This window comes from Gracilinanus agilis, chromosome 2 (genome assembly GCF_016433145.1).
Source record: "Gracilinanus agilis isolate LMUSP501 chromosome 2, AgileGrace, whole genome shotgun sequence".
NCBI classification, from domain to species: domain Eukaryota; kingdom Metazoa; phylum Chordata; class Mammalia; order Didelphimorphia; family Didelphidae; genus Gracilinanus; species Gracilinanus agilis.
The window spans coordinates 347,609,800-347,632,852 of record NC_058131.1 but is presented as its reverse complement, the minus strand read 5'-3'; the positions used below and the strand labels follow the sequence as shown (position 1 = coordinate 347,632,852).

General features: G+C 43.7%; 1 protein-coding gene across 1 annotated transcript in view; it reads left to right on the top strand.

Annotated features, from left to right (window-relative positions):
- The window catches only part of MMP24 (matrix metallopeptidase 24), a 56,564-nt gene that overhangs the window by 6,082 nt on the left and 27,429 nt on the right, over positions 1–23,053 (top strand). The window contains exons 3-4 of the mRNA XM_044659805.1: positions 8,225–8,341; positions 10,734–11,038. Of these exons, the coding sequence (XP_044515740.1) occupies positions 8,225–8,341; positions 10,734–11,038 (422 nt within the window). The remainder of the gene's footprint in view (positions 1–8,224; positions 8,342–10,733; positions 11,039–23,053) is intronic.

Below are 23,053 nucleotides of genomic sequence, written 5' to 3'. Positions count from 1 at the left end.
TATAAGATGAGGGAAAAGGGGCTCAGAAAGGGAAGTGACTTGTGTAATGTCACACAGATAGCAAATGATTGATTCTGTTCTAGTAGTAATATAATAATAGTTGTCATTCATTTAGTGCTTTGCATCCATGGCCTCACTTAATGCTCAGAATAGCCCTAAGAGTTCCATGGCTCAAAGTATTCTTATCTTCATTTTGTAGACAAGGAAACTGAGGCTCAAAAGGGGTGCAGTGCCTTGCCCTGTGTCACACTAGTAATCTGTGGCAGAGTCAGGACCCTAATCCAGGCCTCCTGACTTCTAGATATTACACAATGCTGCCTCCATGGATACTGCAGAGGTAGAAACTTCACTCTCAGGGGCTATTTTCTCCTTTAAAACTAACATTCCTACAAGGCTTCAAGCCTCCGTTCTAGGTCCTTTGGCACCTTGAGTTTGAGGGCCCTGTCTGGCATAGAGAATTAAGAACACAGCCTTCTTTCTATGAAAGAAGATAAAACACCCACGAAAAGGCTACATATCTAGCCTGAGACATTCCATCTCCTATCTCCTTGCTTTCGCATCATCCACTTCCAGTGACTGGAATGCTCTTCTTCTTCTTCCCCCCTCTTCTTGGCGCCCCCAACTCCCCTAAGTGCCACTTCCTACAAAAGGCCCCCTATCATCCTCCCAGTTATTAGTTCTTCCCCGTCAATCCCTTTGAATTTTATTTTGTATTTATTTACTCATGTAAATAAATAGCATTTCCCCTTACTAGAATGTAAGTTCTTTGAGGGCTAGGAAAGTCCTGTCTTCGCTTTATCTCCCCAAAGCCTAACACAGGTCCTGGGACCTAGTGGGTGCTCACTAAACACTTGTTGAACTGAATAAAGAGAGTCAAGAGTCAGGAGTACTGGGTTCTTTCTACCTCTCAGTGGTAGAGTGGGTCATGTCTCTTCTCTGGGACCCTGTTTTTCTGTCTGTAAAGTGAGGGGATTGATTAGATGATCTCTAAGGTCCCATCTAACTCTGACATCCTATGATTGAGCACAAGCCTGGATCAACTGAGGCTGCCTTACAGAAGCCAGGGCTATTTTGAGGCCTGGGATGGGTAGGCACAGCAGAGCATCACATGGCAGGGAGACGGCCACCACTGAGGGGCCACCTGGCCTTAGTTTCTTCTCTGTTCCAGAAAGACACAGGCACATTGGCTGGGGTTCAGCTAAGGGCAGTCAGATGGTGGGAGGAGGCAGAGGGGATGATCTAGGTAGGTAAGAAAGCATCTCCCACTTGCCTGTCTGTCAGTCTTTTCTGGTGTGTTTGGGAGCTGAGGGAAGGTGATCTGTGGTTAAGGGAACTGAGGCACAGAGAGGCATTTCCAAATTATCTCCAGATTAATCTATAGTTGGAAGAGGAAGTCCAGGGATTAATAGGTCAGCTTAACTCACAATCTAAGATTTATATTTAAAAGGCAGCTTTGGGGGTAGCTGGATAAAGCACTGGTCCTGGAATCAGGAGGACCTGAGTTCAAATTTGACCTCAGACACTTACTAACTGTTTGACTTTGGGCAAGACATGTAACTTTGTTTGCCTCAGTTCCACATCTGTAAAATGAGCAGGAAAAGGAAATGCCAAAGGCTTCTATCATATTTCTGCCAAGAAAATCCAAAATGGGGTCACAAAGAACCAGACATGATTGAAAAAATGCTTGAACAACAATGGATTAAAGTCTGTTCAGGCCCACTGTGCCCCTTAAAAAAAGGCATTGTGGTACAGTGGAAAGAACATGAACTCTAGTCAAAGGATGTGGGTCAAATGTACCTCTGACACTCTCTTTGTTACTTTGGGCATTTCCCTTTACTTCCTTGATCTCAGTTGTAAAACGAGGAGATTGGTCCAGATGACCTCTGAAGGTCCTTTCAAATGTAGATCTTTGATCCTGTTAAGGGAGAGAAATAACTTAGTCAACCCATAAGTATTTATTGTGCTCCTGCTGTGTTCAGAGACTATTAAATCCAATGACATTTTAACTGTCTCCTCCAGTTAGGTCAAGACTTTCCATTCATGCTATAAAGCATTTATGTATTCATTCAACAGGGCATTTATTAAGTGCCTACTGGATGCTTGGCATCTTGGGAGGAGATTCAAAGATTAAAAAAACAAAATTACTCCTGTCCCCAAGGAGCTTACTTTTTTTTTTTTTTTTTTTTTTAATAAAAGCATTTACCTAATGTTTTAGAATCAAAACCGTGCATTGGTTTCAAGGCAGAAGAGCAGTAAAGGCTAGATGATGGAGGTTAAGTGACTTGCCCAGGGTCACAGCTAGGAATCTCAATTTGCACCTAGGATCTCTCATCTCTAGGGTGGTCTTCAATCCACAGAGCCACCCAGCTGCCACAAAAGAACTTTATTTTACTCAGAAGAAACAAAAGAAACACAGAAAAGATACCAAGATACCAAGTACACACAAAGAAGTGCTTTTTCTCTATACCTCCTCCTAGGTTCATTGCTGAAAGAAACAAAAGCTGCTGCCTTGATAGGTAGGGAATTTCCCCTTCAATGAATATATTTTAGTGTTACTAGAAGCTAGTTTCTTTCTTTCTTTTAATCTTTACCTTCCACCTTAGAATCAATACTATGTATTGGTTCTAAGGCAGAATAGTAAGGGCTAGTCAATAAGGGTTAAATGACTTGACCAGGGTCACACAGCTAGGAAGTGTCTGAGGCCAGATTTGAACCCAGGATCTCCTGTCTCTAGATATGGCTCTTAATCCACTGAGACACCCAGCCACCCAGCTGCCCCCCAGAAGACAGTTTCTTAGAGAGGATCTAGAGGGGATTCAGGTCCTGCAGGTAAGAGTTGGACCAGATTATCTCTGTGGGCCATTTCATTATGGAAGTCTTCAAGGAGCTGGAGACCCCCTTTCCTTCCTTCAAGAAACTCAACTGAGTGGGGAGACTGGATATAGACCAGTGAAACAACCAGGGAACAATTCAGAGGAATTAGAAGGAGATGACAAAAATAACAGTAATAATAGTTTCTCTAGCACTTGAAGGTTCACAAAGCATTTCTCCCTATGAGATAGAGTGTTTTTATTTTTATTTTTGGTCTAGCCCTGTGGTTTCATCAGTATAAAGAATTTCTGGAGTGGAAAACTTCAGCCACAAAGGCAGCTGGTGACTAGTGGATAGAGCGCTGGGTCTGGAGTCAGGAAGACCTGAGTTCAAATTTGGCCTCAGATACTTACTTACTGTGTGACCCCAGGCAAGTAGCTTTACCCCTGTTGCTTCAGTTTTCTTGACTATAAAATGGGGATATTTGTCCCTATCTCCCAGGATTGTTGTAAAGATCAAAGAAGATATCTGAAAAGGGGCTTATCACAGTTCCTGGAACATAGTAGGTGCTATATAAATGCTTATTCCTTTCCCCTTTCCCCTGATACTATCAAGAACTTGTTTGGGGGGCAGCTAGGTAGCACAGTGGATAGGGATCCAGGTCTGGAATTGGGAGGAACTGGGTTCAAATATGACCTCAAACACTTCCTAGCGGCATGACCCTAGGTGAATCATTTAATCCCAGTTGCCTAGTCCTCAAATGATCTTCTGCCTTAGAATCAATACTGAGGGCAGCTGGGTGGCTCAGCGGATTGAGAGCCAGACCCAGAGATGGGAAGTCTTGGGTTCAAATGTGACCTCAGACACTACCTAGCTGTATGACCCTGGGCAAGTCACTTAACCCCCACTGCCTAGCCCTTACCACTCTTCTGCCTTGGAGCCAATACATAATATTAATTCCAAGATGGAAGGTAAGGGTTTAAAAAAAAAAAGAACATGTCTATAAACTTATAGTCTTAGACAGTTGCTCAAATCACTGTAAAATTACTAGTATATGTCAATGAAAGAATTTGAACCCAGGCCTCCTGATTCCCAGGTTGGCTTTCTGGCTACAATGCCATGAAGGCAAGGATTATCTCTGATTTAGAGATGTAGCAAAATTGAGGCCTGCAGAGGGAGAATGACTTGCCTGTGGTCATAGTGAATTGGTAATAAGTTGGAACTAGAACCCAGGTCTCCTAATCCCAGCCCAGGGCTTCTAAACATTTTACTGGAGTCTGTCAATCTCCCACCAATACACAGTGAGCACCTACTATGTCCCAAGCCTACCTGCTACAGGGAGCCTTTACTGATTTCCCATAATTCCACTGCCTTCCCTCTCGTGATTATTTCATATACATCTTGTATTTAGCTTGTTTGTACATGTTGTTTGCATGCTGCTCCTTCATTAGGCTGTGAGCTTCTTGAAAGCTTTTAAATCTTTCTTTGTATGCTGAATGCCTAGCACAGTGCTTGGCACATTCTGTTGTTGTCCTTTAGTTGTTTGGTTGTTTATAACTCTTTGTGAACCCCATGCGCCATAGCTCACCAATGTTGTCTTTTGGGTTTTATTGGCAAAGGCACTGAAGTGGTTTTGCCATTTCCTCCTCCAGTGGATTTAGGCAAACAGAGGTTAAGTGACTTGCCCAGGGTCACACAACTAGTAAGTATCTGAGGCCTGGCACATAGTAGGAGCTTAATACATGTTTTTGACTGACTTTCTGACTAGGGGACACAAATATGCAGAAGACATAGTACTTGCTCTCTCAACATTTATCACCCAACTAGGGAGACCATAGAACAAGTCAGTACATGAGGAGGGGAGCAAACTATAATTTCCAACTAGAAATTGTCTCCAAGATTTAAGTACCAGGCTCAAAAGTGTCATCCTCTGAAATAGGCAGAAATAACCAATTTGAAAAGATGGTTTGTGAAAGTTCCTCTGAAGGGGGCAGCTACATGGCTCAGTGGATAGAGAACCAGACGTAGAGATGAGAAGTCCTGGGTTCAAATATGGCCTCTGACACTTCCTAGCTTTGTGAACCTGGACAAGTCACTTTACCCCCATTGCCTAGCCCTTAATGTTTTTGTGCCTTGGAATCAATACATAGTATTGATTCTAAGATGGAAGGTAAGAATTTTTTTTAAAGTCCTACTGACCTTATAAGTGTGACAGTTAATCAACAAATATTTATTAAGTACCCACTATGTGCTAAGCACTGCGTTTAGTGCTGGAGATAACAAGATAGACAAATACTTCCTGTCTTAGAGGAACTTAAGGTAGACAACATATACATACATATATATATATATATATATATATGTGTGTGTGTGTATATATATATATGCATATATTTTTATATTTATATATATGTGTGTGCATGCATGTAAAATAGTTACAAGTAATTTGAGAGGTGGGGAAAAGGAGAGAAGACCATCACTAGCTGGGGTAGGGGGTGGAATGAAGAAAGGAGTCCTGTGGACCGAAAGTGGTGTTTGAGCTGAGTTTCTAAGGAAATAAGGATTCCTAAGAGGCAGAGATAAGGAGCATTCAAGGCAGCTAGGTTATAGAATTCTGGGCCTTTGGGTAGGAAGACCCGAGTTCAAATGCTTTCTACAATAATGTAAACAACAATAACACTGAAAGGAAACCAAAGTCTGAGTAGTCCTTAGTACCACTCTTGGCCCTGGAGAACATTACCCACCTTTCACTAGAGAGGTGGGGCATTATGGGTACTGAATATTACATGCATTATAAGAGTAAATAAAGAATAATATATCAGTTGGTTTTATTTAACTTTTTTTGTTACAAAGGATAGCTTATTAGAGGTTAAATGGTGCATCTGGAAATGACTGCGGTATATGAACAAAAGGTATTGATAATCTTTCTTATTACTATTTTAAACCCTTACCTTTTGCCCTAGTAACATTTCTAAGACCAAAGGGCAAGGGCTAGGCAAATGGAGTTAAATGACTTGCCCAGGGTCATATAGCTAGGAAGTGTCTGAGGCCAGATTTGAATCCAGGATCTCCTGATTCAAGGCCTCAGACTCCGTCAACTCTGTTAGGTTGACAATCCATTGCGTCACTGAGTGGCCCCCCATTTAAAAATTATTTTTAAAAGATTGCTAGGTGTCTTCTCAAGTTGGGATCCACCCTTACCCCCAAGGAATAGGGCTGGGGACAAACCATTACAGCCTCATTGTCTTATAGCACCATTCCTGGGGACTGCTATAATGCACAGGAGTCTTACCTTGCTGAGATGATTCTGGGAGTCCTTCACAACCTGACTCTAACTTCCCTTTCCAGTGTTCTTGGTCTAGTCAAATTGGCTTTATTGCTATTCTTCACACACAACACTCCATCACCCATCTCCTTGAATTATTACTGGGTATCCTTCATGGAAGGAAGGAAGGAAGAAAGGAAGGAAGGAAGGGATGAAGGAAAGAATGAAGAAAGGAAGGAAGGAAGGAAGGAAGGAAGGAAGGAAGGAAGGAAGGAAGGAAGGAAGGAAGGGTGGGAGGGAGGGAGGGAGGGAGGGAGGAAATATGGATAGACTTATTAAGTGCCAGCAATATGCATTGCACTATACTAAGCATTTTACAAATGTTATCTAATTTAATCTGGGCCTGCAGTTAGTTTCAACAACTCTGAGAGATTATTATTATTATTATTATTATTATTATTATTATTATCTCTATTTTACAGTTGAGGGAAATGAGGCAGACAGCAGTCAAGTGACTTACCCAGAGGTCACACAGCTAGTCTCTGAGACTGCATTTGAACTCAGGTCTTCCTGGCTCTAGACCCAGTGTTCAATCCTCTGTGCCACCTAGTTGTAGTTTCCTCATATCAGTTTCTTCAACAAGCCCCTGGAGTGGAGAAGGACAGCCTGACTGGTTGGAAATTTCCCTTAAGAATAATCAGCTCTCTTCTGATTCTATGCTTGCCAAGTAACCTTCTGACTCTGTAATTGGGTCTCTTGAGTGGGCCGACCCACCAGAGGCAGAACCCTGAGCATTTAGATGGGGCTGGTTCTGGGGCCAGCCAGGAATATTTCACAGCATAAGTTAATACACCGTCATCTGGTTTATTAATTAGTCTTGTGGGGTTGGTTAGTGGAATTCCATTCTCTAGAGCCTGATCTCCCTGGGTGGGCTGACAAAGCTTAAGTTCTTGAAGGCCAGATCCCAGGATCTTTGACAACTCCACCACCTCCCAAGGCTGTTCATGAGGACACGAGCATCCAGTCAGCCTGTCCATGCCACCTGTACTAGGTTAGCTCTATCAGGAACAACTCAAAAGCTATCCCAGACTGTCCATAGGCATTTGCCCATGTGTCCTGTGCACAGTGCTTCTTGTATGGGCTACAGTGGTAGGGAAAGACATGGAAGAAGAACTTCTCCTCTCTTCATAAAAGGACCTAGAAAACCACACTGAGCTATGGGACACAGATGGGTGGCAAGTTTGTCTAAAAGACAGGAAAGCAGCATTCTGGTCCAGGCTTTGCTACTGACTTAGGTACCCTTGAGCAAATTGTACCCACTTCAGTTTCTTCCTATGTAAAATTAAGGCCAATAACGTCTCACAATTATGCTTACAAAATCCTTTGCATCCATTTGCAACCCCTAAAAATTCTGTAGTGGAGGCTGAGCAGATATTATTATTCTCACTTTACAGATTTGGACACTGGGAAACTTCAGGGGCTCAACCAAAGGCATAGTGATCCATCATTCAACACCATACTGTGATTAGGTACCTACTCTCTGCCAAGCACTGCAATAGGCACCAAGGATTCAAAGAGATATAATAATAATATTAACTAGTACTTTACAGTAGGTGTTATTATCTCTACTTTATAGATGAGGAAATTGTGACTGAAAGAGATGAACTTTTTGCCCAAAGTCACAAAAGTGATAAATTCCTTAGGTGAGATTCCCTAGATGCCCAAATCCCGATCTTCAAGGAGCTATAGAAGGAGACAAAATATATGAATAGATGCTCAGAAGTTATAAATGAGTGAGCTGGGATAGGATCATTAGATCATAGATTTAGAGATGGAAGGGGCCTTAGAGACCATTGAGTCCAGCCTCCTTATGCTAGAGATGAGGAAACTGAGACTTGCCAAGGGACACTCAGCTACTAAGTGTCTGAGGTGGAGGTTTGAACCCAAGACTCCCTGACTCCCAAGCCCATAAGCCCTATCATTCATGCCATTCAAACCTAGCTTTCCAGGTTCCCATTTATGTGCTTGTCTGGTCACTGCAATGCCCTACCCTTCCAGGGGATCGCTAAGGCCCCTTCTACCATTGACTTTGGCTTCTGACTCTTAAGCTCTCTGGCCAGTGTGAACACGTATGTGCTCTCTGCCTAGGTGGATGAAGAAGCCTCGCTGCGGTGTCCCTGATCACCCCCACCTGAGCCGCCGGCGCAGGAATAAGCGCTATGCGCTGACGGGGCAGAAGTGGAGGCAAAAACACATCACGTACAGGTAAGCCCCACTATCTTACTCTGATCCTTTGGGTCTGGCTCCTCTCACTTCCAGAGGAAAATGTGGCAGCTTCTGGCCCCTGGAGCCCCACGGCTAACTGGGTTTTGACCGTTATCCTCAGTCTGGATGGAATCAATGCTCCATGGGGTAGAAGGACCAGGAATGTGGGATGTGGGTATTACATAGCCTGGTGGAAGGAGGCTGGATTTGAAGTCAGAGGACCTTACTTTGACTCCTGACTTTGCTTCCTTCTTCCTGCGTGAGAAAAGCCCCTTTTCTCCAAGCCTTGGATTCTGAGTATGTAAAATGGTTTTGGATTGGATGATCACAGACCTTTTCCAGCTCTATATAAGTCCCTGAGTCTGGCCCTGCCTCTCACTTAATGGGTATCCCACACACTCAGTCAAGAGACTCTATTTAGGAGTGTCTTAGGGCTATAGAGCTTCCTTTAAACCTGGATCTGATCCAGTGATGGGCAAACTTTTTAAAGAGGGGCCAAAGAAAAGGAAATGCTCATCTGTCAGTCTGTTTCTAAGGTAGAGTTTTTGAAGTTTCATTGTATTGTATCCTACTCATTGTATTCGTCAGATTAGGAATAATGTCGCCCCAGATAGAACATTTCAGGGGGCTGCATCTGGCCCAAGGGCCGTAGTTTGCCCATCACTGGATTAGACCAATCCTTGGCTGCCTCCTGTCCCTGCCCCAACCGCAGCCCCAACCCTTACCAGTCCTACCCTGACAGACAAGGTGTGATCATTATATAATATTGTATTATGGAGCTGGGCTCCAGCTCATGCTGGGATCTGATAGGTGTGATCTCAGAGTCTGTCTTGAGGCATGATTCTCTGGGTTGTTGAGTCTGGGTCAGAAAGCATATCTTCTGAAGCATTCAGAGGAGGATGACTAATATGCTTCGAGCACTAGAGATCATGCCATGGAAAGACTGGTTGAAAGAACTAGAGTTGGACAGAGAAGACTTAGTGGAAGGAAGAGGAGATGGGGGACTGTACAATTGCTGTCTTCAAGTATCTTAAGGACCGTTTGAGAGAGATGTTCTGATTCATCCATGGAGCAGAACCAGGAACAAAATAGTGATTTACAGGGAGGCAGGCTCCAATCCATAGAATAGTGAACCCACTGAAAATTTGTATTGTCTAAAAGTGCAACGAGTCGTCTTGGAGGTGAACTCTCTGTCCCTGGAGGTCTACCAGAAGAGGCTGGATGGCCATTTGTTGGAATATCGATGAGAGAATTCTTGTTCAGGGACCAATGAGATCTGATGACATCAGATTATGTGATTCTATGACTGGAAGCAGGAGCTGGATAACCTTAGGTTCCCCCAACTAATTTCCAGGGCTCAGTGCCAGGGCCTAGACTGGACATCATATCCAGGGCCCACAGTTGATTCTTATCCAAGAATAGGACCTTAGAAGTGTGTAGGTGGAAAGTTGATGCACCTGAGCTGCATCCTTTTAAGTTAACGTGCTCACTTTACGTCATTACGTTTGAGAGATAAATTTGGCTGAGACCCAATCAGTGGGGCTCTTTTTGGGCTTTTTGCTTTGGTAAAGCACAGCAAGTGTGAATCTCTGGCTCTGTGCTCTGTTCACTTGGCTGAAGGAATCCCTTTCTAATTTTTGTTATTATTAAATCCTTTAAATTAAAATATCAAGAGTATTCATTCAATTTTATTCTCACAGAAAGAACCAACTGGCAGAAACTTGGCTTCTCTTCCTTAGGAGTCAGTGTGCAAGTCAGGAAGTCTTGGGAGCTGAGTTAGGAGGTCTTGGGTTCTAGTCCCAAGTCTCCCACTGACTTCTTGTGTGAGCTTGGGCAAGGGTATTGAATGCTCTGGACCTCATTTTTTGTCTTCTGAAAATAATAGTAACACATTCATATTAGCATTCTGAGGTTTATCAAGTATTTATATACATCATCTTATTAGATTCTCAAAACAGCCCTGTGAAGTAGGTATTATTATCCTCAATTTATTGATTAGGAAACTGAGGTTTAGAGAGATTAAATGATTTGCCCATGGTCACACAGCTGGCAAACTCCCTTACGCAGTCTTTGAACAGGGTGTCTCCTGACCACAAGACCAGAATACTGTACTTTCCGCTCTACCCTAGCTTCCCTCCTAAGAAGTTCAAAAATACCTCCCTTCCCCCGAAGATCAGATGAGAGGATGGATGTGACCGTCCAATTCAGATCCTGGGGATTTAGTATGATTGGCATCTTTGGGAAGCGGGAGGGAGAAGTGGATCCAGAGAGAGAAGAGGAGAAAGAGGCCAGGAGGTCAGGCCTGCAGACAGTCAGGTCGTATCCTCATGGCCTTATCCTGAGTCCTGGGAGAGTCTACCTCGCCCTCATTGACCTTTTGCTTTCTCACCAGCATTCACAACTACACTCCCAAAGTAGGCGAGCTGGACACACGGAAAGCTATCCGCCAGGCCTTTGATGTGTGGCAGAAGGTCACCCCACTGACGTTTGAGGAGGTTCCCTACCATGAGATTAAAAGTGACCGCAAGGAAGCAGACATCATGATTTTCTTTGCCTCTGGTTTCCACGGCGACAGCTCCCCCTTTGATGGTGAAGGGGGTTTCCTAGCCCATGCCTACTTCCCTGGCCCTGGGATTGGTGGAGACACTCACTTTGACTCTGATGAGCCATGGACACTGGGGAACGCCAACCATGATGGTAAGGCCTGTCTCATAGACCTCCTTACTCAGGGGGAACATACTAAGGACCCGGGGGATTCGGTGAGCATTAGCTGTGGTCACTAACCTTGCAGAACTACTTATCTAAATAGTATCATGTATTCAACAAATATTTATCGAGTAGGGCCCTGGGCCGGATACCATAAAGCAGGGGTCGGCAACATATGGCTCTCGAGCCTTATCTGGCTCTTTTGAGGGCCAGATGTGGCTCTTTCTGCAGGAGCCATAAAGTCCATTTTTTTTCAGGCGCTGTTACAGGAGCGCACACTGTGAGCACTGCACGGTTCTCACGAAATTACATTTTAAAAAATGTGGCATTTATGGCTCTCACGGCCAAAAAGGTTGCCGACCCCTGCCATAAAGGATGCAAAAATAAATAGACGTGGCCCCTGCCCTTCTGGAATCCATAGTATGAGGAGGGAAGGAGTAGGTTTGGTAAGGGAACACACACACACACACACACACACACACACACACACACACAGAATTATAACACTAAATCTTAAAAATAAGGTAGAAATAAGAATATAAAGTAATAAAATCAGTTGAAGGAACTGTGGAATATTTTTAGCTTGGAAAAGCCGTAAGGATATGAGAGCTGTCTTCAAGTGTCTTCCAGCTCTGATATTCTGAGTTTCTGTGGAAGTATTTGAAGGGCTGTCATGAAAGGAGATTAGGCTTCTTCTTGGAAGAAGTAGGGGGAGACTGAAGGGAGTTGGGCCTCAGTTCTGGGTGAGGAAAACCTTCCTAACAGTTTGTTGTTATTCAGTCATTTCAGTTGTGATGGTCTTTCTATGACCCCATTTTGGAGTTTTCTTGGCAAAGATACTGGAATGATTTGCCATTTTCTTTTCCAGCTTATTTTCCAAGTGAGGAACTGAGGCAAACAAGTTAAGTGACTTGTCCAGGGTCACACAGCTATTAAGTGTCTAAGGCCAGATTTGACTACGCCACTGTACCACCTGGCTGCCCTAACAATTAGAGCTGTTCACATGTAGAATGGACTGCTCTGAGAATTAGTCAGTTCCCTGTTTCTAGAAGTCTTCAAGCAGAGACTAGCTGGCTGCTTCTCAGGTTGTAGAGGGATTTCTACTTTAGGCACAGCAAAAATACCAAGGAGCCTTCCACCTTGAAGATTCTGTTGTTCTGGGATATGAATTGGTCTCTCTGCCTCCTATCCCTTCATTCTCTGCAAATTGTTCAAATCCTCTTACAAAGCACAGACCTGACCTTGTTACTCCCCACCTCAAGAATCTTCACTGATTCCTTATTGTCTCTAAGACAAGTCAAAGCTGTTCTGATGGTCCTGAAAGACTCTTACAGTTTTTCTCCAGACCATCTTTCCAGAGTAACTGAACATTCCCTCCCTTCCTGTCCCCCTCCCTCCACATTTATGGTCCATCTAACCTAGTCTACGTGCTGTTCCCTTTACACAGCATTGTCTCTCAGATCCGTGCAGGCACTTCCACAAATTGGGAATGCACTTGCTCCTTCCTTCTCTCCCTTCTGAGTCCCTAGCTTCCTTCAAGGCTCAGGTCATGTACTTTTCCTGTTTTCCCTTATTATTAGCATTCTCTCTTCTCCTTGAATTATTTTGCAGTTATTTATCTGTTTACATGTTCTCTCCCCTAAGTCAGTAGCCATTTGTTCTCAAACATTTTGGTCTCAGGACCCCTTCTTACTTTTAAAAATGATATAAAAAAAAAACCTGGCAAAGAGCCTTTGTTTATGTGGGTTACAGCTAGCGATACTGATCGTATTAGAAATTAAAACTGTCAAATTGTAAACATTTATTTATGTCTCCACTTTAAAATAACAAGACCATTTAAATGAAAATACATTTCTGAAACAAAAAATGTAGAAAGAACAGTGATATTGTTTTACATATTTTGGCAAATCTCTTTAATGTCTTTCTGAATTGAAGACAGTTGGATTCTGTTAGATTCTTCTGCATTACAGTCTGTTGCAAGAAGTTTTTTGAAGTATAGGAAGAAAATGCAGTCTCACGCAGATATGTAGCTGGAAAAGGGAAGAGTTTTTTTAATAGTTAGTATTATTATGAAAATAGTTTCCACCTAACAGACCCCTAAAAAGGTCCCGGGAGCAGACTTTGAGAATTGCTGGCCTAGGAGAATGGAAAACCTTGAGGGCAAAGGCTGTTTCTCCTCAGTAACTATGGGTGCCTCACACATAGAAGATGCCTTAAGAAATCCCTCTCTGGGGAGCAGCTGGGTAGCTCAGTGGATTGAGAGAGTCAGGCCTAGAGACGGGAGGTCCTAGGTTCAAATCTGTCCTCAGACACTTCCCAGCTGTGTGACCCTGGGCAAGTCACTTGACCCCCATTGCCTACCCTTACCACTCTTCTGCCTTGGAGCCAATACCCAGTATTGATTCCAAGACAGAAGGTAAGGGTTTTTTAAAAAATCCCTTCTTCAGGCCACTCGGTCCAGGACTCTGTCTCCAATAAGACACTACCTGAGGGATATCCTCAGAGAGGCCCACCTTCCTTATCCTCACTTCTTAGACCTCATCTTCCTGGGTCTCAGATTTTCTTTAGCAACATGCTATGGTTCTGACACTGAGCTTAGGGGAAGTTCTGTTATAGGAGGCAGACACAAAAGCACGAGCCTGCAGGATCCTGCCCATAAATCCGCAAGTTGGATTTTTCTCGTGGGTATGTCTCACAACCTAGTTCTGAAGACCTCCTTCTGAAGAGAGGGGTGGGTAGGTGGCACACTGAAAAGATCCTGGGGCCTGGAGTCAGAAGACCTGAGTTCAAATGTGATTTGAATTCTTAATAGCTGTGTGATCCTGGGGAAATTATTTAACCCCATTTGCCTCATCCATCAAATGAGCTGGAGAGGGAAATGGCAAACCATTCCAAATGTAACTTTGCCAAGAAATCCCAAATGGAGTTACAAAGAATTGGACACAGATAAGTGACTGAAAAGCAACACTTCTGAAGAGAGGTCCTAGTGAGCCTTTGGGAAAAGGCTCCTGGGATGGAGGCTCTGAAGGACAAGGCAGGGATGAATTCTGGAGCATATGGCATTATAAGGGAGCTAGGTGGTGAGGTGAATTGAGGGCTGGACTTGGAGTAAACAAGACCAAGTTGGAATTGTGCCTCAGGCACATACTACCTGTGTGACCTTGGGCAAATCACTCTGTTTGCCTCAATTTCTTCATCTGTAAAATGGGAATAATAATAGCATCTACCTCCTCCTAGGGTTGATGTGAGGATCAAATGATATACTATTTGTCAAATGCTTTGCAAACCTTAAGCTATAGAAACGCTAACTAGCTAGGCAGGAATGCAATAGTTGAGGGTAGAGTGAGAGGCCATTCAAAAAAGCCTGTCTTTGCCACGTCTTCTCATGCCACTGAGCAATTCCAGATCTGTGGGCAAAAGTGTGTGAAGAGGAGGACCTGGGGAGTGCTCCCCTCCCCTCCTCCCAGTCCCTTTGGGCTGATGGCTGTGTTCCTCTGGGCAGCTAAAGGTCCCATTGCCTCTCTGTGGAGAACATTCAGGGACAGGCTCCCTTGGGGACGTTTGCTGGAACCAGTGGCTGACATGATTTAGCCACAGTTGGGGAAGGTGTTGAGGTCTGTCTTTGTGGCCATTCCTCATCAGTGCCCCTCATTCCCCTTGTCCAAGCCAAATCAGAGGGATTCTTCATCTGGCATAGCTGCCAGCACTGGGCCTAGAGTCAGGAAAACCCGAGGTCAGATCTAGCTTCAGACACTTAGTAACTATGCAGCCTTGGATAATTCATTTAACCAAAATTTGCCTCATTATTCTTTTTTTCTTTCCTTTTTTTTTTTATCCTTACTTTCTGTCTTAGTAACAACTCTTTTAAGACAGGTCAAGGCTAGGCAAATGGGTTAAGTGACTTGCCTAGGGTCACACAAGTAGGAAGGATCTGAATCCAGATTTGAGCCCAAGTTCTCCTGCCTCCAGGCCTGGTACTCTATCCACTGGGCCACCTAGTCTCCTCGACCTCAGTTTTCTTAACAGTAAAATGGGGATAATAATAGCACCTGCCTCCCAGGGTTGTGATAAGAACAAATGAGATAATATTTGTAATGTGCTTAGCATGGTATCTGGCACATAGTAGGATCTCTATAAATGCTAGCTATTATTAGTTTGGGGGAGAAGGACAGCTATTGGGTAGGAGGGACACCTGACAGACAGTACTCCTGGTGCCTCTCTTAGCTTTTCCAGAACTCGAGTTCCTCATCCCTCTAACCAATAGGAGTTGACACTTTCTCAGCAACTTTGATTTAGGAATTGCCCAGAGTCATCATATGTGTTAGGACCCAAACCCATGTTTACCTGGTTCAGAGGCTGACTTTGTATTCACTGCATCCATTCCGCATCTCTGCAAGATTAGCCCTTACAGGTATTGTTGACATTTCTATTAAACAAAATTAGAATCAAGGCTCTATTGAGCTCTGAGAGGTTACATGACTTAGCCAGGGTCAGGCAGCTAATAATTAAGTGTCTGAGGAAGGATTCACCCCAAAGGATGAGCGTTCATAGAACACAGAGCCAGTGTGTCTACATGTGCTGGGGTAAGCATTTTCTTTGGCTATTGGCACCCTTGGTTTCTTGGAGGGCAGAGCAATGTGTGCTCCTCGAAGCCTTTTTTTGTAGAGGGCTCAGAACTTTCTAAGTAGTTTATAAATATTTTTCATATACTTTATGCATATTTCCCCCCATTAGAATGTAAACTCCCTAAGTGCCGGGACTAGCTCATTTCTGTCTTCTTAGACCCATTTCACAGTACAGAGTCTGACACTCTTTGTATTTAATCTGGACCTGTGATTTCATGGGCATAGGGAGCTGCTCAGGAGCTCTACGTATATCAGTCAGCACTTTCTCCAGGGCACAGAGAGGCTCACTGACTTGGCTGACATCCCTGCTGTGTCAGAAGCACACTTGAACCCAGGTCTCCTCGACACTGAGACTCTTTCTCTCTGGTATCTCTCATGTGGCACATAGTAGGTGGTTAATAAATGTGTGTGGAATGAAGGAAGACCTAGACCCACCCCTGTCAATTCCCATCCCAGGAGTGCAGGGGCAAAGCTCAAAGCTCTACCGGAATAGGGCAGGAGATTCCATGCCTAGAATTCCCAAAGGAGCCCAGACAGGTTGGAAGGTTGCAAGTCATGAGTCAAGTGGGATAAAAGAGGGCCAGGGATGAAACAAGCCAAGGTGACAGCCAGGAGACATGACTCCAGGCTCCATCACACCTTCAGTTGACTGTGTGATCTTATGCATGTGACCTAATTTTTACAGCTGAAAGGGAGAGAGGGAGGGAAAGAAAGGAAGAGAGGATTTAAATCTGGGGGCCTGGGAAGAGGGCAATGCCCTTGACAAAAATAAGAAAGCCCAGAAGGAGAGTTGGCTTTGGGAACAATAAGATGTTAGATATGGTCAGTTTTGACATGCAAGTGGCAAAGTTAGACGTATAGAAATGGTCAGGGTTGAAGGTGTTGCTTCAGGAATCAGCTACCGGATAGTCAAAGCTGTGAGAATGGACGAGATTTCTGAGATAGAGCACAGGAGCCATCGGTCACCAAGGATCCAAGGATGTAAGTGCCTACTATGTACCAAGCACCGAACTAAGTGCTAGGGATACCATGTCAGAAATGAAATATCCCTGAATTTTTTCTACTGGGAGAGACTCCACATACATTATATGTGTGTGGATATATGTGTGTGTGTGTGTGTGTGTGTGTGTGTGTGTGTGTGTGTGTGTGTGTAAAGTAGATTCAGAATAATTACAAAATAAATAAATGCAAGGTGATTGAATACAAGAGTTTTGAAGGGAGGACATGAGCATTTGGAGGAGAAAGGATGGAGATCAGTAAAGGCTACATTTACAAGATGATGCTTAAGCTGAGTCTGGAAGGATACGAGGGATTCTATAAGGAAGGAGTGCATCCCAGGCATGGGAGATTGCCAGTGCAAAGGCGCAGAGATGGGAGTGACAGTGGATAAGAAGAGCTGATAGCATAGTCCCACACACAGTTGAATGGGAAGAAGAAATGGAACCAGAGGAATAAGACATCAGGACCAGAGATAGTCAGGTCATGTGCTCTGACAGCATCCTTAGTTCTCTAACCCTAAATTGAAATCAGAAGTAAGATTCAGTCTCTGATTTCCCTTACCTTAAATTCAGTGCTGGTCAGTGAATCATATACCATAGAGGAGCCATTCCCCACATCATCACCATAACTAACATTTATATAGTGATTATCATATACTAGATACTGTAGGAAGTACTTTACATTTGTTATCTCATTTGATCCTTAGAACAATCCTAGGAGGAGCTACTTTTATCCCCATTTTGCAGATGAGGAAACTGAGGCAGACAAGTGAAATGACTTATTTACGGGGTCACAGAGCTAGTAGTTGTCTGAGGCTGGATTCAAACTCTGGTCTTCCTGACCTCAGAACCAGTGCTCTATCTACCGTACTATCTGGCTGCCCTCTGATCTCTCCGTGCTTTCCAGAGAAACTCCAGGAGTTCCCTGGATCATGGGAGTCTGTCTCTAGGACTTTCATGAAGTTCCCAGTCTAGAGGGATTCTGAAGTCCATTCGTAGGACAGTAGTGAAGATGAAAAGAGAGAAGATATGTAAAGGGCTTTACAGCCCTTAGAGCTCTGTGTACTGTGAGCTATTATAATTATTATTATCACTGACAATAATGATACTGTAAACCCATTGGTCTGCTTCTTCCCTCAGGGCAACACATTTAAGAGACTATAACAAACATTCTTTAAGTGCCTGCTATGCTAGGGGTTGGAATGGGAAGGATGGAAAATTTAGGTAAAACATGGTTCCTGCCCTCAATGAAGATTACAGTTTAATATGGGACACAAACACAGAAAAGTAAAATTGACAATATCATATGATAATTGGAGACTAACAAAGCAAAGTGGTATGGGAGGGCAAAGGGGGAAGGGGAGGTTTCTTGGAAAAGGTGGCACTAGAATTGGGCTCTCAGGATAGGCATTCAGCATGAGAAGGGAGATGGCAGACATTCCTGGCAGGCAGAGGGAATAGCTTAAATAAAACTTGATTGAGCTTGTTCTCTAGTTCAACAATCCCGGGCTTACCACCACCAGCTAGTCAGGAAGCTGGCATCCTATTCCTTGTTGCCCTCACTTTGCATAAGGTACACCTCATCTCTGGAATGCACTTTCTCCTCACTACTGCCTTGTAGAATTCCCTGGCTTCCTTCATAATAATAATAGCAGCTGGGAGCACCTAGTTAGGGCAGTAGATAGACAATCCTAGAACCAGGAGGACCTTGGTTCAAATGTGACCTCAGATACTTCTTCGCTGTGTGACCCTGGGCAAGTCATTTACTGTTGCCTCGCCCTTATTGCTCTTCTGTCTAAGACAGAAAGTAAGGATTTGAAAAAAAAATAATAGTAGTCATAGCTAATAATTTAATAGCATTTTAAGGTTTATAAAAGGCTTTACCTATATGCTCTTATTTGATCCCACAACAACTCCAGGAAGCAAGTGCAATTATTATCTCCATTTTTCAGATGAGGATACTGAGGCAGTAGAAGTAAAGTGCTTTGCCTAGAATCTCACAGCTGGTGTCTTCAGATCTTTGTCTTCCCAATTCCAAATCTAGCTCTCTAGCCCCCACTACTCCAGGCTGCCTCTCAGAGCTTAGGTGAGGTGCCACCTACCTTCTCCCTCCCACCTGAGGCCTCTCCCCAGTTATTAGCTCTCTTGAGCTTCTGAAATTACCTTGAATTTGTATATACTGTATTTAGCACTTCCTGCCAGGGTATAGACTGTATTTCTGTGTAGATTGTAAACTTGAGGACAGGGATAGTTTTATTGGCATCTTTGTGTCCCCAGTGCAAGTACAGTGGCTGGCATGCAGTAGGTACTTTGTAAATGATTGTAGAATTGAACTGAAGGAAGGTGGGAGAGAGAGCAGGATTTATTAGGGGCAGAGAGAGTGATAGGGATAGAAAGAGTCGGAGTCATACAGAGACAGACAAAGACAGAGATAGAGAAAGACAGAGAGAGAGACAGAGAAAGGCAGAGACAAAGGCAGAGAGACAGAGAGACAGCAGTGCAGTTTGGCTGGAGCACAGAGTTCAAGGAGGGGAATTGGTAAAATTCACCTAGAACAGTGGGGAGGCACCAGATTGTGGAGGACCTTGAACTCTCTAGTTGCTCTCTGGGGGCTCTCATGGCTGAGATCTTTGAGACAAACCTCTGGGGAAGTAAGCAATCAAAGGCTCCATGCAGAGCTACCTGGGAACAGAGCCAGGAAGGAGCCCCAGGGAAGCCGGCTGCTTTCCTGCTTTGGCGGCTGCTTTGCTCAGGACGGGTCTCAGGGATGAGCTCATACTTCCCCTGCTGCCTGCCAGGGGCCAAAGAGCCAAGGGAGGAGAGGGGTTCAGCCTGGCTCCTGCCCTGTTCTCAGAGCCAGCTTACCCACCTTCAACAGAAGGTGAGCTCCCAGGTTGCTGGCCAACCTTGCACTGATCTTGTCCTGTCTCCTGGAGATGTGAAGACATTGGCTGTAAACAGCTTCTCCTCAAAGCAGGCCTCACTCAAGGCATTTGTGATATCTGTAGGGCCCTGGCAGTCTGCCCCACAGGGTTAGGGAGCATCTTCATGGGTTTGGGGAACACTTGGCCATCTGATCCCTTCACAACATGCCCCTCATCCCACCCTACCTTTCCCATACTCTGTGATCCAGTGACACTGGCTTCTTTGCTGTTCCTTCCTCAAAACATTCCATCACTTGGCACCAGGCTTTTTTTTTTTTTTTTTTTTTTAGGAGATGGCCAGCCTCTTTATTTTACTTTTTGCTTTGATTTATTTTTTATTTTTGCCAATGACAAGTAATAACAAAATTCCACACAAGTTTTCTCAAGTTAAATGATCTAAATTGTCTTCCTCCCTCCCATCTCTTCCCCTTTCCTGGAGCTGGCAAACAATTTGATTCTAGGTATTTTTAAGAAACCCTTACCTTCTATCTTAGAATTGATACTGTATATTGGTTCCAACACAGAAGAAAGGTAAGGGCTAGGCAGTGGAGGGTTAAGTGACTTGTCCAGGGTCACACAGCTAGAAGTGTCTGAGGACAGATTTGAACCTAAGTCCTCCAGACCTAGTCCTTTATCAACAGAGTCATCTAGCTGCCCCTAAGGAAGTGATTAAAGAAAAAAATTTTTTTTCAATTGCCAATTATTTTTTTATTTAAGAAAACCCTTATCTTCCATCTTAATATCAATTCTAAAATAGAAGAGTAGCAAGGGATAGGCAGTTGGGGTTAAGTGGTTTCCCAGAATCACACAGCTAGGAAATGTCTGAAGCCAAATTTGAACCTAAGTCCTTTGGACTCCAGGCCTGGTACCCTATCCACTGTGCTACCTAGCTGCCCCCAGCAACCATTTATTTATTTGCAGGGCCAGGGAAGGTAAACAAAAAATTCAAGCATTTATTTACTCTCCCTCCCATTCCTTCTATTGTTTTTCTACTGGAAAACAAGCAAACAAAAATAAAGCCTTTGTTACTAATTTGCTTAGTCAAGCAAATCAAATTGGCCTACCCACTGGCCATGACCAAAAATGTATGGTTCATTCTTCATCTTGAATCCATCTCTCTTATAGCATAGATCACGGTCTGTCCTCAGGAACTATGGTCATAACATTGATGGAGAGGTTATTTGTTTGTTAATAAAGGAAACTGTTGAATTACAGCTATCAAAATATTTTAAATCAAGTTCACAGACTCCAGTTTAAGAATCCCTGACCTAGTCCCACCTCACTTATTTTTATTTTATTTTATTTTCATATCCACATTCTCTCCCTTTGACCTTCACTCCTTCCCCCAGTGAGAAAGCAAAAAAACAAAACCCATGTTAGAGATGCTTATAGTCAAGCAAAATAAATTCCTCTTGGTGTGTCTGAAAAATTTAAAAAATACATCACAGGGCAAGCTAGGTGGCTCAGTGGATTGAGAGCCAGGCCTAGAGATAGGAGGTCCTGGGTTCAAATTTGTCCTCAGACACTTCCTAGTTGTGTGACCCTGGGCAAGTCACTTGACCCCCATTGCCTAGCCCTTACCACTCTTCTGTCTTGGAGCCAATACACAGTATTGCTTCTAAGACAGAAGGTAAGGGTTTTCAAAAAATAATTAAAAAATACATCATAATCTGCCCTCTGGGTCCATCTACTCTCTCTCAGGAGATAGGTAACATATTTCATCTGGAATTCTCTGGTATTGTGTTATTACTTTGATCTGTCAATCAATAAATAAACATTTATTAAATACCTATTATGTTCCAGGCACTGTGCTAAGCTCTGAGGGTACAAAAAGAATCAAAAACCACCCCTGCTCTCAAGGAGCTTACAATCTAATGGGAGAAACAATATGTAAAGAAATGTATGCAAAGTAACTCTATAATTATGGAGAAAGTTCTAGGATTAAGAGAGGTTGGATAAAGCTTCCAGTAAAAGAAGGGATTTTAGTTGGGACTTAAGGAAGCTAGGGAAGTCAGGAGGCAGAACTGAATAGGGAGACTTCCAGGAATGGGGGATAGCCAGAGGGAATGCTGGGAGCTGAGAGGTGGAATGTCTTCTTCCTCTAACAGCCTGGATGGATGGAAGAATTGATGTCAGGGACTAAGGCGTAAGCCTGGAAAGGGAGGAAAGGGCTTGGTTATGAAAGGCTGTGAAGGGCAAACAGCAAATCAGATTTCTGAAGTTTTTCAAAGCTTTGTCTTTACAATATTGTTGCCATTCTATAAATTGTTCTGGCTCTCTCTTGCCGGCTTTACTCTACATTTTTTTGATCAGTCCTTTCAGTTGTTAACTTAGAAAAAACGCGGGACTATTAAATAGTCATAAAACCACTCTTTAATCAAGGGAAAGGGGGATGAGGGCTACTTGGCCTCTTATGCAGAGCTGCGCCTTGTGCAGAGTCTAAAGGAACACTGCTTCGCTCTGCTCCCTGATTCCCCTGGGAGTGCCACCGCGCTAGATGACCACTCCTAGGGACAAAGGAAATTGGGGAACCTATATACCATTTGGGAAGATCTAGGGGCCAGGAGAGATGATTGACATTATACTGACCGGATACAATCAAGCTAGAGAAAGGGATCATAGCTAGAGGCTAGGGTGTAGGGGTAGGGGCTACTTACACAATGGATACTAAAAGATAGTTCCTGCCCAGGTGTGCCTTCCTGGGACCGGGTCTCTGATACAATGGGCAAGACTACCTAGGACAAAAGGGTATTTAGCATTTACCCTGGGGTCCATTATTCAGTCTGCAACTGCTAGCCTGAGATTCCCTTCAGGGTGGATTCCCACGGGAACAGGGAACAAGCACAAGCTTTGGGGGTCTCCAACCTACAAACTATTTCTAAACTTGGGGTTCATCATATCTCACTAAGCTACAAGTTTGGGAACTCTAGATTCCATGTGGACACAGTCTTATCTAACTCTTCATGACCCCATTTGGGGTTTTCTTGGCAGAGGTACTGGAGTAGTTTGCCATTTCATTTTACAGTTCATTTTACAGATGAGGAAACTGAGGTCAACAGGGTTAAGCGAAAAGCCCAGAGTCACCCAGCTAGGAAATATTTGAGGTCAGATTTCAACTCTCATCAGTCCTGAACTCAGGAAGATGAGCCTGACTCTTAAGCCCCTAGTACTACCTAGCTGCCTTTCACTCTGCATTAGTTCATATCAATCTTCTCAGGTTTCTCTGAAACCATCCTTTTCATCATTTTTTACAGCACAGTAATATTCTTCCCCACTCATATGCAATAACGTGTTCAGCCACTCTCCAACTGATGGGCGTTCCCTTAGTTTCCAGTTCCTTGTTACTACAAATATAGGGAGCTGCTAGAAATATTTTTGAACACAAGTTCTTTGCCTCATTTTTTGATCATTTTGTGGTATAGAGCCAGTAGAGGTATTGCCGGGCAAAAGGAATGCCCA